The 14,214-nt window shown below is 38.9% G+C and overlaps 1 protein-coding gene across 2 annotated transcripts in view; it reads left to right on the top strand.

Moving 5' to 3' along the window:
* Positions 1-14,214, top strand: part of Stk3 (serine/threonine kinase 3) — a 350,209-nt gene that overhangs the window by 27,978 nt on the left and 308,017 nt on the right. For both annotated transcript variants that reach the window (XM_045144344.1, XM_045144343.1), the window contains exon 2: positions 10,825-10,905. In XM_045144344.1, coding sequence (XP_045000279.1) covers positions 10,825-10,905 — 81 coding nt within the window. The remainder of the gene's footprint in view (positions 1-10,824; positions 10,906-14,214) is intronic.

Below are 14,214 nucleotides of genomic sequence, written 5' to 3'. Positions count from 1 at the left end.
GGGGCCCTTAGGCTTCACAGGCAAGCGCTTAACCGCTAAGCCATCTCTCCAGCCCCTGAAATTTTGATAAAGTTATTAGTTCTGTCAGTTTGTGTGTGTGTGTGTGCAGTCTTAGCCATTTTCTGAATATAAGAGCATGTAATCTGCAAACAGTCTACAAATTGGATTTCCTCTTTAGTAATTATAATTCCCTTTATTTTTAAAGTTGTTTTGCTTTTACTTCCAGTGCTAGGTGTTGAATATCACTGTTTTTTTTTCTTTTTTTTTTTTGGTTTTTTGACATAGGGTCTTAATTTAGCTCAGACTGACCTGGAATTGACTATGTAGTCTCGGGGTGGCCTTGAAATCACAGTGATTATCCTACCTGTGCTTCCCGAGTGCTAGGATTATAGGTATGCACCACCATGCTCGGCTTTTACTGCGTCTTTTAATTGGAGAATATCATACATTTTCTATGAGATAATTATCAGAAGGCAAGTCTTAGTAGAGTCATTTTGTCACTGTTTTCTAATTTTACTGTAGTTTCCCTTTCCTCCCATTCTCTTAAAATCTCTTGTTGTAGTTAACTGACTTACAATGGTAATATGTTTTGGTTCCTTGCCATTGTTTTTGCTGTGTCTATTCTAGATTATTGATTTATGGTACCATGAGGCTTACACAAAGCATCTTTTGATTTTAAGAAGCTAGTTTGAAATGAAAGCAGCTGACCCTGAAGACAAAGAAAGGAAAAGAAAAAAGACCTAAAAATATATTAATAAAAGACTATTCCTGTACTCTTTTCCTTCCCATATTTTGAATTTTTGTTATCGTATTTTGCATCATTCTGTATATATTAAGATGTAGTGCCTAAGATGATTTTTGATTATAACTTTTAAGGAGTGATTGATTTTGTTAAAATTACTTGTTTGCATGTATGATGTGTATGTGTATGTGAGTGTGCTAGGGTCTCTTCTACTGCAGATGAATGCTCCTAACTTTATTGGGTAGCTGAGGAATTGAACCTGGGCCTCTAGGGTTTGCAAACAAGTTCCTTTAACTTCAGAGCCATCTCCCTAGCCCTTGGAAATGGTTAATTTTGATAGTCAAAGAGAAGGGGAAGATAAGAGAGAGTAGACTTATGGAGCCATGGATTCCACGTGTTAGCCACTCATTGTCATGATACCTCTTTTCATGCCATCTCCTCCCACATCTTCTGTTTTTTCTTTGTACCATGTATAAATAACTACGAAGTATCTGCTTTTTTTATATTTTATTTATTAGAGGGAAAGAGAGTGAGAGAATATGAATATGAATAATATGAATATGAATATAAAGAATATGAAGATGAGAATGAACACAGGCATGCCAGAGTCTGTGCCTCTGCAAATAATCTCCAGATACATGTGCCCTTTTGTGTATATGGCTTTACATGGGTACTGGGGAATCGGTCCCAGGCCATCAGGATTTGCAAGCAAGTGCCTTTAGCTGCTGGGTCATCTCTCCAGCCTAGTATCTGCTTTTACATTAAAGTGATTATGTGATTTTTTTTTTTTTTTTTTTGGTTTTTTAAGCCAGCCCAGGCTGACCTGGAATTCACTATGGAGTCTCAGGGTGGCCTCGAACTCATGGCAATCATCCTACCTCTGCCTCCCGAGTGCTCGGATTAAAGGCATGCACCACCATGCCCAGCTGATTATGTGATTTTCTTTTTGTGTGTGTGTTCAGGATCTCTAAGGAGTTGTCCAAAGAAACTAAAATGAGTGTATGTCCTACAGTTAAGATTACCTTTCATATAGGGAGAAATTATTATTCTTTGAAAGTATCTCTTGAATTTGTTATTATCTGTCATTTCTATTGTTATCTTTTTGAGCCTAGGTCTTAATTACCAAATTTCTGGGTTTTAAGAAACAAAAGTTAGTCCCTCTAGTTTTGCAGTTTTTCTCCTTTCTTCTGTATTATGACATTCAGCTTGGTAGGACAGTCAGAAGATTAGGCAGAAGTCAGTGGAGGGAGGATTTGTTAAAAGTGTTATACCATTACCTTAACCACCGTAATGCATTTCAGAATTCATTCTCTGATGCTTCCAAAACACATTTTTCTTTCTTTTAAAAAAAACATTTTATTTATTTATTTAGTTAGTTAGTTAGAGAGGGAGAGAGAGAGGGAGAAGAGGCAGATAGAGAGAGAATGGGTGGACCAGGCCCTCTAGCCACTGCAGAGGAAATCCAAACTCATGCACCACCTTGTGCATCTGGCTTATGTGGGTTCTGGGGCATCAAACCTGGCTTCTTAGGTTTCGCAGACAAGCACCTTAACCACTAAGCCATCTCTCCAGCCCTAAATAAGACATTTTTAAAAAAATCACACCCTCCAAGGCTCAGAGAGCATTTTAGAAGAATAAAGAGCCAGAAGATAGGGAGGAGTGCTTTGCAAGACTGTCTTGCAGACATGAAGTGCCTGTTGCATTTATGTCCTCACAGTGACTGCCGTTACCTGCACAAGACCTGCATGATGTTGAATCCATCAATATATCCTCATGAATGATGGAAGAGGGAACAAAAGAAAAAAATACAGCAAAGTATTAGAGGGACTAGTTGGAAAGAAGGGGTTCAAGAAAAATGCAATTTAACAATGCTGACTTTCTTAAAGATTTCTAAGAAGTAACAGAATTTAGACACACTAATATGACTGATTAATAATATTGCTTCTGTTTCCCTTGGTCAACCTACTAATTCAGTCAAATGTTTGAGTTCCTGTTATGTCTCAGTCACTGGTTTTGGTAAGAAAAGAAAAAATGCTTGGGAGACAAGAAAAATTTATAAACAGCAGCAGCTTATTTTCACAGTTGTAAAGGCTGGGAAATCCAAGGTCAAGGTTTTATTGTTTAGTGAGGGCTAGTCTCTGTTTCCTATATGTCATTTTGTTACTCCTTTCTTTGGTGAGGAGTGTTGTGTATTCATGTGGCAGAAGGTACCAGTGAAAGTCAGCTAAATGCTATGTGAAATGTATTTTATAGGGCTCTAAATCCCATTTATGGAGTAGTGCCCTTCATAATACTGACACCTGTTTTAGGCTCACTTTTCCTTTGGTAGTATGGGGTGTTAAACTGAGGGCCTTGACATAATAACTAAGCTGTACTACTGAGCTACACTCCCAGCCCCCTTTTTACTTTTTATTTTGAGACAGGGACTCACTAAGTTTACTAAGCTGTCCTTGAATCCACTCTAATCCAGGCTGCCTTAAAACTTGTGATTCTCCTGCTTCAGTGTCTCAATTAGCTAGAGTTCAGCCCTGTGGAACTAGACCTGGCAGGCTACACCTTTTATTAAATCACATTGGCTGTCTTTAATCCCTACACTCAGGAGGCAGAGGTAGGAGGATTGCTGCCAATTCAAGGCTACCCTGAGACTATATAGTGAATTCCAGGTCAACCTGGGCTAGAGTGAGACCCTACCTCAAAAAGAAAACAAACAAACAAACAAACATTACTTTTGCATTTCATTACAACACCTTAATTTATTGGTGGGAAGATACATTCAAGCTATAGCAATAGGAAATCAGGAAAGATATTTGTTTTAAAAAGGCAATGGTAGGGTGTGCTTGCTTAAGCATGTAAGTACTATCAAATTTTATGACAAAGATGTCTTGTTGGTGACTCATTCTATACAGAATCCTTCAGTATCTGCGAGAGTTTACATTCTAAATTCTGCGAGAGAATTTAACATTCAGGAGTCATTTTTGGATCCTGTGATGAAAACATATTTATGATGAGATTATAATCCAGAAAACATCAAGGATAGATGAAACCATGCTCATTATGTGATGATTACGAGCTTAAGAAAAGAGAATATTATGGTGTATGTGTGTGTGTGTATGTGTCTGTGTGTATTTTAGACTGATCTTTTTGGTGGTTCTGAGGATTGAACCCAAGTGCATGAAAGGCAATCTAAGTGCTGGCATTAAAGGCATGCACCACAATGCCTGGCTAGACTAACTTTTAATTACTAGTTTTTTTTTTTTTTAGCCTATAGAGACTTGAAAACAGACAATGTAAAACTTGTTTCAAATTAAGCCATAAATGAAAAGATTGATTTTTATTCAACATACCAGAAACAGTAAAAATAAAGACAAAGTGACATAAAATATATTTTCCAAATGAAATCATTTGTTTTCACTTGACACATGCCCCACAGACACTCTGTTTGCCTAAATTAAATTAGTACCATTCCAGTTTGTGTTGAGAAAATATGATGCATGGACTACTAGGAAATCTTCACTTGTATTTATGGGTTCTATTCTGGTGTCCTGTGACTGACTTATTTAAAGTGAGCCTGATTATGGGCCTGCTTTGAAAAAAAAAAAACAAAAAAACTTTTATAAGCTGTTGAGGAATTATGTAGTGGTTTACTTTTTGGCTTAGTATTAGAGATATTTGTTAATATAATGCTGTTTTCATCACTGTGTTGTGTACGTGGTTCATCTTGAGTTACTTTAAAATTTTTTTTTATTCATTTTTATTTATTTAGTTGAGAGGGACACACAGAGAAAGAGGGAGGGAAGGAGGGAGGGAGGGAGGAAGAATGGATGTTCCAGGGCCTCCAGCCACTGCAAACGAACTCCAGATGCGTGCATCCCCTTGTGCATTTGGCTAACGTGGGTCCTGGGGAATTGAGCCTTGAACTGGGGTCCTTAGGCTTCACAGGCAAGTGCTTAGTCACTAAGCCATCTCTCCAGCCCTTGATTTACTTTTTATTGCTTAGCTGTAGGCAGGAAGCACTTTTGATTTCTGATGTACAATTGTCAACTTTTTAAAAAGTTTTAAAAAAATCTTTTTATTTCTATTTATTTACTTATGAGAGAGGGAGAGATTTGGCATGCCAGGGCATCTTGCCACTGCAAACAAACTCTAGATGCATGTGCCACATTCTGAATTGAGCCTGGGTCCTGAGGTTTTGCAGGCAAGTGCCTTAACCGCTATACCATCTCTCCAGCCCACAATTGTCAACTTTTTTTTTTCTTTTTCCAGGAACAGTCTCACTCTAGCTCAGGCTGACCTGGAATTCGCTATGTTGTCTCAGGGTATCCTGGAACTCATGGCGATCCTCTTACCTCTGCCTCCTGCTTGCTGGGATTAAAAGCATGAGCCACCACGTCTGGCTTCAACTTTTCTTTATAATTTATTTTTATTTGATATGGCATATTTAGTATGTAAGCAGCACATGTTGGTACCATCCTTTCCCTCCTCTCTGCCTCTTTTCCAAAAGGACCCTCCTTGTTGGGAATATAGGCCATCCCCATGGTGATTGTGGGTCATGCATTGTGGGGGTAGCCTTTAGTTATGGGGAAGAGGCAATGTCTCCGTGTATAATGTCCCAACCTGTGGCTCTAACAATCTTTCGGCCCCCTCTTCTGCAAAATTAGCCATGTTGGGTGCATGTTAAGTCTACTTCAGTGATGGGCACTTAGGAGCCTCTGGATCTCTGGTTTGGTAGGTGTTGAGTGTCCTTAGTGTTTGTTTCCTTTATTCTCATGCTGACATCAGATTCGCTAAGAAAGCAGCACTCTCGCTCATTTCTCCAATTCCTCTGTGGTTTCACCTGGGGCTAGGTTGGAGTGCGATGGGTCCTTTCTGTCCTCAGATCCCACTTATGTCTGAAAAAGAAAGTCAGATTCTGCAATGGAGAGTGAAGTCAGCATAGGTTAGTGGGATAACCATTTAATAAATTAGAGAGAATTTAAAGGGTGTAAACCCTCTTGAAGCCCAAGATTAGCAGGGGCTGGACAGTGGAGAGCAGAATCATTATTTGGATATGATTCTGACGTGCTTCCCAATTCCAGATATGGTTTACTTTTCATTGAGCAGATATGTTAGCCAATCCAAGAGCAGTTGGTTACCCACCATGGCTGTGTGCCAGTATTGCACTTGTGTGTGCATCACACCAGGTTGTTGGCTTCTGAGTTTCTTCGACAGGTGTTGGCCCCTTTCCCCTGGTAGCTCATGTAGCGCCTTCTAGTCTGGGGACCGGCTCTCTTCCAGATTCCAGCCACGTCTCTCCATGTTCTGTACCAACAGCATATGGTGTCTTTAGCAGTAGGGTCTTACCATTAACCTCTGGTGGGTAATCAAGTGCTCTGATAGAAGTCTGTCCTGTTTTGGGAAACCCTGTAGGTCTCTCTGATGAACAGCTCATTATAGGTGTTAACCACATCCTGGTACTGGGAGTTACAGGCCAGCACCAAGGGAAAAGAAAGAAGAAGAAGAAAGCAAACAGAAATAAAAAGAAAAAAAACAAAACAAAACAGGAGAAATAAAGGTTAGGCTTCATCTCATCCTTTCCAGGGCCCTTTGATTCAGGTGCTCCCCCTAAGGTCCTGTTGAAGGTCCAGACTTTTAGCCTATCTTCCAAGATATAGGATTCTATCATACCAGTTCCATTTGGATTCAGTTTTGTGTCTCTCCCCATCCTTCCTCTCCCTCAAACTCTACCCTCCCTATTGTTCAGGCCTTGAGATGCCTTTTAGGTGTGTCAGCAGCTTTGGCTGATCCAGTCAACTTTATTTTTAATTTAATAGATTTTTTTTCTTTCCAATAGGAATGCATTATTTTTCTAGTTCACAATATCTCCCTATTCTATTTTCTTTCTGTATTCTAGCCTCTTCCTGTTTTTTAAATTTTATTTATTTATATTCACAAAGAGAGAGAGGCACAAGGAGAGTGTGACAGAGAGAGAGAGAGAGAGAGAGAGAGAGAAAGAGAATGAATGAATGGGCACACTAGGGCCTTCAGTCACTGCAAACAAACTTCAGATGCCTGCACCACTTTGTGCATCTGGCTTATGTGGGTCCTGGGGAATCGAACCTGGGTCCTTTGGCTTTGCAGGCAAATGCCTTAACTGCTGAACCATCTCTCCAGCCCTTTCTTCCTGTTTTTCTCTATTGTATCTAATTAATTAACTCTTCTTTTTCACTATTTTCAACATTATCTCAATGCTTTTGTGTGCGCCACCACGCCCAGTCTCTTGCATTTTTATGTAGAGTTTTTGTCTTACTGAATTATAAGAGTTCTTTATATAATTTGGACATAAATCTACTACCCTGAATGTGCTATTTCCCCATATTAACCAAGTCACATGTAGTAAATAATTTTAGATAATGTAATAATTTTAAATTTATGCTTTTGTATAGATTTGTATGTTTTTGTGTATATATATGTCTTTTTAAAAATTGTACTGATAGGGGGCTGGAGGGATAGCTTAGTGGTTAAGGCATTTGCCTACAAAGCCAAAAGACCCAGGTTCGATTCCCCAGGACCCACATTAGCAAGATGTACAAGGGGGCACAATGCCTTTGGAGTTCGTCTGCATTGGCTGGAGGCCCTGGTGTGCCATTCTCTCTCCTTCTTTCTCTGTCAAATAAATAAATAAATAAAAATAAAGTATTTAAAAAATTGTACTGATATGTATCATTTATTATTTTTACCATTTGAAAGCAACTATTTCTGTGCTACTAAGTTCAGTACAAGGCAGAAATTTCCTCCCCTGGAGTGGGTCTGAAGTCCACTCAAGCAGTTTGTTTCCCCAGTAACAGACATGCCACCATTGAACCAGTTGGTACATTTGGCCTGGCTGGTCAGCCCTAGAGCTTGCAGGGTCCACTGCTGATTAAGGTCATTGATACCTTTTCTTCCCCAAAAGCCTGAATAGGACTTTCCAGCATCCTGACAGCTAGTTAACAGGCAGGAGGTGTCCAGCTCAGCTTCAGTTTGAGTTTTCAGTGACCTGCAGCTCCAGCATGCAGAGTATTCAAAAACATCTAGTTCTGGTGGGCAACCAAGACCCTTGGCAATAGCCTATAATGTTTTGGGGGCACTAGGGGCCTCCCTGGTGGGAAGGTGTCCTATCTCTGGCACTAAAATTTTCCAATAATCTTCTATGGCTTCTGGGCACAACAGCATCCATCTTCACAGGATATTTCTGCCCAAACTCTTTTTTAATACATACATGCATGTATACTAGAAAAGGAGTTTACACTTGGCTTATTCATAAGTGTTAAATTTTGATGAACCATCCTCCTCCCCTTCACCCCCTCCCCTGACCCCACTTAGACCATTTCACCTACAGTGTTCTGTCCCTCTGCTTAATATCTACCTTATCCTCTTCTTAAGCCCTCCCCTGCCCTTACTCCATTATAGCCCCTTTCTAGTTTCCTTGCCTTTACTACTGACTTTTGCTTCAACTCACATACAGATCTAAACATTTGAAGCTGGGATCCACATAGTAGAGAGAACATGCAGTGTTTGATTTTCTGAGCCTGGGTCACCTCAAGTGATATTATGTTTTCCAGATCCATACATTTCCCTGAAAATTTTATAATTTGTTTTCTTTGTAGCTGAATATAACTACTGTTGTATAAATAAAACTTTATTATCCATTCATTAGTTGAAGGGCATCTAGGTGGGTTGCATTTCCTAAATATTAGGAATAGAGCAACAGTAAATATGGATGAGCAAGTATCTATAAGGTAGTGAGTAAACACTCCTTAGAGTATATGTCAAGGAGTAGTTTAGTTGAAATTTATATGTAAATTTATTTTTGTTATCTGTTTCAGGAACTTTCATACCAGGTTTCACAATGGCTGTACCAGTTTACATTCCCACCAGCAATGGAGAAGGGTTCTTCCTTCTCCACACCCTGCCAACATTTATTGCCATTTGATTTCTTGATAATAGCCACTGACAGGAATGAGATGGAATCTGAAAGTAGTTTTAATTAGCAGTTCCCTGATGGCTAAGGATGTAGAACACGTTTTTAGATGTGTATAGGCCATTTGTATTTCTTTTTCTGAGAACCCTATTCAGTTCCATAGCTCAGTTTTTGATTGGGTTGTTTGATTTCATATCATTTAGTTTTTTGGGTTCTTTGTATATCCTTGATATTAATCCTCTGTTAGATATATAACTGTTAAGAGTTTCTCCCATTCTGTAGGCTTGCCTCTTTGCTGTATGTATGGTGTACAACTTTTCTCTAATAGCCTAACATGGTTTATGGTGGAAAATGTTCCTGTATTCTTGAAAGAATGTGAATTGTATTGTTGATGGAGGTTTATTTTCATCTCTATTTTTTGTTTTCTGAGGTATGGTATCATTGTTGCCCAGGCTGACCTTAAACTTACTTTGTAGTCCCAGACTGGCCTCAAATTTACATCAGTCCTCCTACCCCTGCTTCCCAAGTGCTGGGATTAAAGGTGTGTGCCACCACACCAGCCTCATCACTGTTTTTTTTTTTTGTTGTTGTTGTTTTTGGTTTTTCGAGGTAGAGTCTCACTCTGGCCCAGGCTGACTTGGAATTCACTATGTAGTCTCAGGGTGGACTCGAACTCATGGTGATCCTCCTGCCTCTGCCTCCCGAGTACTGGAATTAAAGGCGTGCACCACCATGCTTGGCAGCTGTTTTTAATTTAGATTATTTTGTTTCCTTTTGGCACATTAAAAAAAATCTTTTGTTTTGTTTTTTGAGACTGGAGCTTACTATGTTAGTGCAGGCTGCCCTTGAATTTGTGTTCTTCCTGTCTTATGGTTTTTAGCTTTCTTTAAGTCATATTTTAAAATCAGAGTACAGAATAATGAGTTCCATTATGACATTGTCATATTTGTATGTCATTGTACTTTGCTCATATTTGACCATTACTGTCTTTTTTATTACTGCCTTCACCTTTGCCAGTCTCCTTTCTTCCTCCAAATAAGCACCCCTTTATACATACATACATAAACACACACACACACAGGCAGATGTTCATGCACACATATATGTATATATATGATATAGCCTTTCACAATTGAGGTATACTTTTAAATTTGAAATTCAACGTAGATGAAGTCTCTGCAGGTATCTTTCTTAATTCTTTTAAAAATTATATTTGTTTATTTGCAAGGAGAGGGGTGGGGAGGGAGGGAGGGAGGGAGGGAGGGAGAGAGAAATACAGAGAAGAGAGACAGACAGAGAGAATGGGCATGCCAGGACCTCTAGCCACTGCAAACGAACTCCAGATGCATGTGCCACTTTGTGCATCTGGGTTACATGGGTACTGGGGAATCAAATCTGATTCGTTAGGTTTCTTAGGCAAGTGCCTTTACCTCTAAGCCATCTCTTCAGCCCTCTGCAGGTGTCTTTAATGTAATGGGATTTGCTTCTTTCTTACCATGGAGGGTAGAACAGCTGACCTCCTTACTCTTCACAGTCTGAGCCTCTTACCATCTAAACTCATGTGTCCCTGTCTGGGCCTTCCCTTTGACCACTTGCAAGGCCATCTCCCATCCAGAGATTGGCAGTATATTGCCAGGCTCTGTCACTTGTTATTCTTTGTTTTAGGTCCCTGGAGTAGCGCAGTCTCATATAGTAGACCCTCTGAGGTGTGTGGAGTAACAAACTGGAGTGAGTTCTCCAGTGGTGAGTTGTGCAGGAGTGACTGCTAACCAAATCCTCCAACTACATTCAAGACTTTTGAGAACTTTGGGCTTGTCGTGTGGTTAGGACAGATGCCTCTTTCATCGGGACATCATAGTTGACCTTGTGAGGTTTCAGCTTTTCCTCTCCTAATAGCAACTGAAGTAGCATGTGTATAAAATACTATGTTTGTATGTTTGAAAGACGGAAAATGAAATGTTCACATTTGTAAAAAGGGGTTTGGGAGGTTGCTGGGTACACAAGGAAAAGGACTTGGAAGGGAGATGTTTACTTTATGCCTTTCATGTGGGTTGATTGATTTTTGAACCATCTGCCTATTTTTGCCTGTTGATGTTTTTAAAATTTTTTCTCACTCTCGCTCTCTCCTTTTTTTTTAAATCAGTAAACTAAAAAAGCTGAGTGAAGACAGTTTGACTAAGCAGCCTGAAGAAGTTTTTGATGTATTGGAGAAGCTTGGAGAAGGGTAAGTACAAAACATATGAAAGTAACTTTTAGATAATGATAGAATTGATTAATCTTTTAACTAGGGTCTATTTGCTTGAGTTAAATACTAATACTGTTGTAGTTACCTTTGATTGGTGGCACAAAACACCTGACCAAAAGCAGCTTGTGAGAGGAAAGGGTTTATTTTGGCTTACAGACTCGAGGATCCTTGATAGTGGGACAAGTGGAGCATGAGCAGAGCTTGGGCATCACCACTGTTGTGGCAGCTATAAAACCACAGCAGGAGTTCTAGTTAGGACAAAGTGGCCATAACACCATAATCCCTGCAGCAGAGTCCCACTCCCCAAATTGCTGTCAGCTGGGGACCAAACAAAACACATGGGTTAATGGGGGGGGCACCTAATTCAAACAATAAGAAATACCAATTAAATTTGGCAATTAATGTGGAATTTTAAAGATTAGATTATGCTAGTTTGGGATGGCTGTCTTTTTAGAGAAAAAAGTTGTATGTGTGCATGTGTATGTAAAGCAGGAAGTGTGCTGGCAAATGGTTTACAAAGAGATGTGTTCATTTTATTTGCATTCTCATTAATAAGCTTGGAATGTTCTGGCCTTGTTAGGCAAGTGACTATAGGCCTCTTTTAAATACCTTAGGATCCATTTTATTTGGACAAGATCCATAGCAGATGTGAACTTAGTTATCCTGAGGAAAACAGTATGACTAGGAAGAGGAATCATTACAATAGCTTCAAATAATAGTAGAAATGTTGGAGAGATGGCTCAGCAGTTGAGGCACTTGCCTGTGAAGCCAAAGGAACTATGTTTGATTCCCCGGTACCCATGAAAGCCAGATGTACAAGGTGGCTCATGCATATGGAGTTCATTTGCAGTGGCTGGAGGCCCTGATGTACCCATTCCATGTGTGTGTGCCTCTAATAAATAAAAACAAACAAATAAATAAAAACTAGATAATGTCTGACAAAATAGAGGAAAACTTTGAAAACACTATTATGCTACATATAAGATGAAAGGAATTTTATCAGGCATATTTTCACTAAATATCACGTGTCTTATTAAAAGATGAATTGTTAGAGAAAATTAAAAATGGAAAACCTTGCTATGTGGTGCTTATATAAGACGTATGTAAGACAAAAAAAATGTAAATATAGGGATATTTCCTGTTAATAATCACATAAGAAAAAGATATGCATGAATACAAACTAGTAGCAAATAGATGTGACATTATTAATATTAGATGAATTAAAGTTAAAAGATCTTACCTGTATAAAGAGGTTCATTATGTAATCATATAAAAGAAAAATCATAGCAAAATATTTTTGTTACATGGTATGGCAACTAAATTTATGATGGCAAAGCTCTTAGTAATACCAACAGAATCTAATAAAAATATATGGGGGATTTCAATATATGCCTACCAGTATTGGACAGTTTAAAACAAGAAAGATTAAACATAATCAACAAATTTTATTATATATGAACATATTTTATATAGAATTTCCATCCTTGTATTTTGTACTTTGTACATATGTTGACGCATATATCCTTATAGTCTTTCTTTTTGTCAGATAGAAACATAAATTTTAGGGTTTTTTTGTTGTGTGTGTGTGTGTGTATGTGTGTGTATGTAGGCAAGAAGTTGGTGTCTGAAATATTTCTTTTTTTTTTAATTTTTATTAACATTTTCCATGATTATAAAATATATCCCATGGTAATTCCCTCCCTCCCCACCCCCACACTTTCCCATTTGAAATTCCATTCTCCATCATATTACCTCCCCATTACAATCATTGTAATTACATATATACAATATCAACCTATTAAGTATCCTCCTCCCTTCCTTTCTCTACCCTTTATGTTTCCTTTTTACCTTACTGGCCTCTGCAACTAAGTATTTTCATTCTCATGCAGAAGCCCAATCATCTGTAGCTAGGATCCACATATGAGAGAGAACATGTGGCACTTGGCTTTCTGGGCCTGGGTTACCTCACTTAGTATAATACTTTCCAGGTCCATCCATTTTTCTGCAAATTTCATAACTTCATTTTTCTTTACCGCTGAGTAGAACTCCATTGTATAAATGTGCCACATCTTCATTATCCACTCATCTGTTGAGGGACATCTAGGCTGGTTCCATTTCCCAACTATTATAAATTGAGCAGCAATAAACATGGTTGAGCATGTACTTCTAAGGAAATGAGATGAGTCCTTTGGATATATGCCTAGGAGTGCTATAGCTGGGTCATATGGTAGATCAATCTTTAGCTGTTTTAGGAACCTCCACATTGATTTCCATAATGGCTGGACCAGATTGCATTCCCACCAACAGTGTAGAAGGGTTCCTTTTTTTCCACATCCCCGCCAACATTTATGATCATTTGTTTTCATGATGGTGGCCAATCTGACAGGAGTGAGGTGGAATCTCAATGTAGTTTTAATCTGCATTTCCCTGATGACTAGTGACGTAGAACATTTTTCTAGATGCTTATATGCCATTCGTATTTCTTCCTTTGAGAACTCTCTATTTAGCTCCATAGCCCATTTTTTGATTGGCTTGTTTGATTCCTTATTATTTAACTTTTTGTGAAATATTTCTTTATAATTTATTTGACATGGCGAAAGAGGCAGATAGAGAGAGAATGGGTACACCAGGGCCTTCAATCACTGCAAAGGAATTCCAGATGCATGTACCACTTTGTGCATCTGGCTTATATGGATCCTGGGGAGTGGAACCTGGGTCCTTTGGCATTGAAGGCAAGCACCTTAACCACCAAGCCATCTCTCTAGCCCTGAAGTCTTTCTTGATTGCCCTCCATCTTATTTATTAAGACAAGATCTGTTACGTAAACCCAGAGCTTGCTAATTTAGCTAGTCTTGCAGCTAGCTATACAGAAAACCTTATCCCTACTTCCAAAGTTCTGGGATTAAGGTGGGCTGCCACACTTGCCTGTCATGTTTATTTATTTATTTATTTATGAGAGAGAGAGAGACGGGAGAGAGAGAACAAATATGGACGCATCAGGGTTTCTAGCCACTGCAAATGAGCATGTGCCACTTCATACATTTGGTTTTATGTGGATGCTGGGGAATTGAACCTGGGTCATTCAGCTTTGCAGGCAAGTGCCTTAACTACTAAGCCTTCTCTCCAATCTTGCCTGACATTTATGTGGGGATTGAGGCTCTGAACAGAGCTTATCAAGCTTGTGCAGCAAGGGCTTTATTGACCGAGCCATCTCTCCAGCCCACATGTCACATTTTCTGTTTATACCTTAATAAATTTAGAACTACGCTACAACATGATAAAAACCCA

This window comes from Jaculus jaculus, chromosome 2, assembly GCF_020740685.1.
Source record: "Jaculus jaculus isolate mJacJac1 chromosome 2, mJacJac1.mat.Y.cur, whole genome shotgun sequence".
NCBI lineage: Eukaryota > Metazoa > Chordata > Mammalia > Rodentia > Dipodidae > Jaculus > Jaculus jaculus.
Note: the sequence above shows the minus strand (reverse complement) of the source record. Positions and strands in the feature narration are given on the sequence as shown.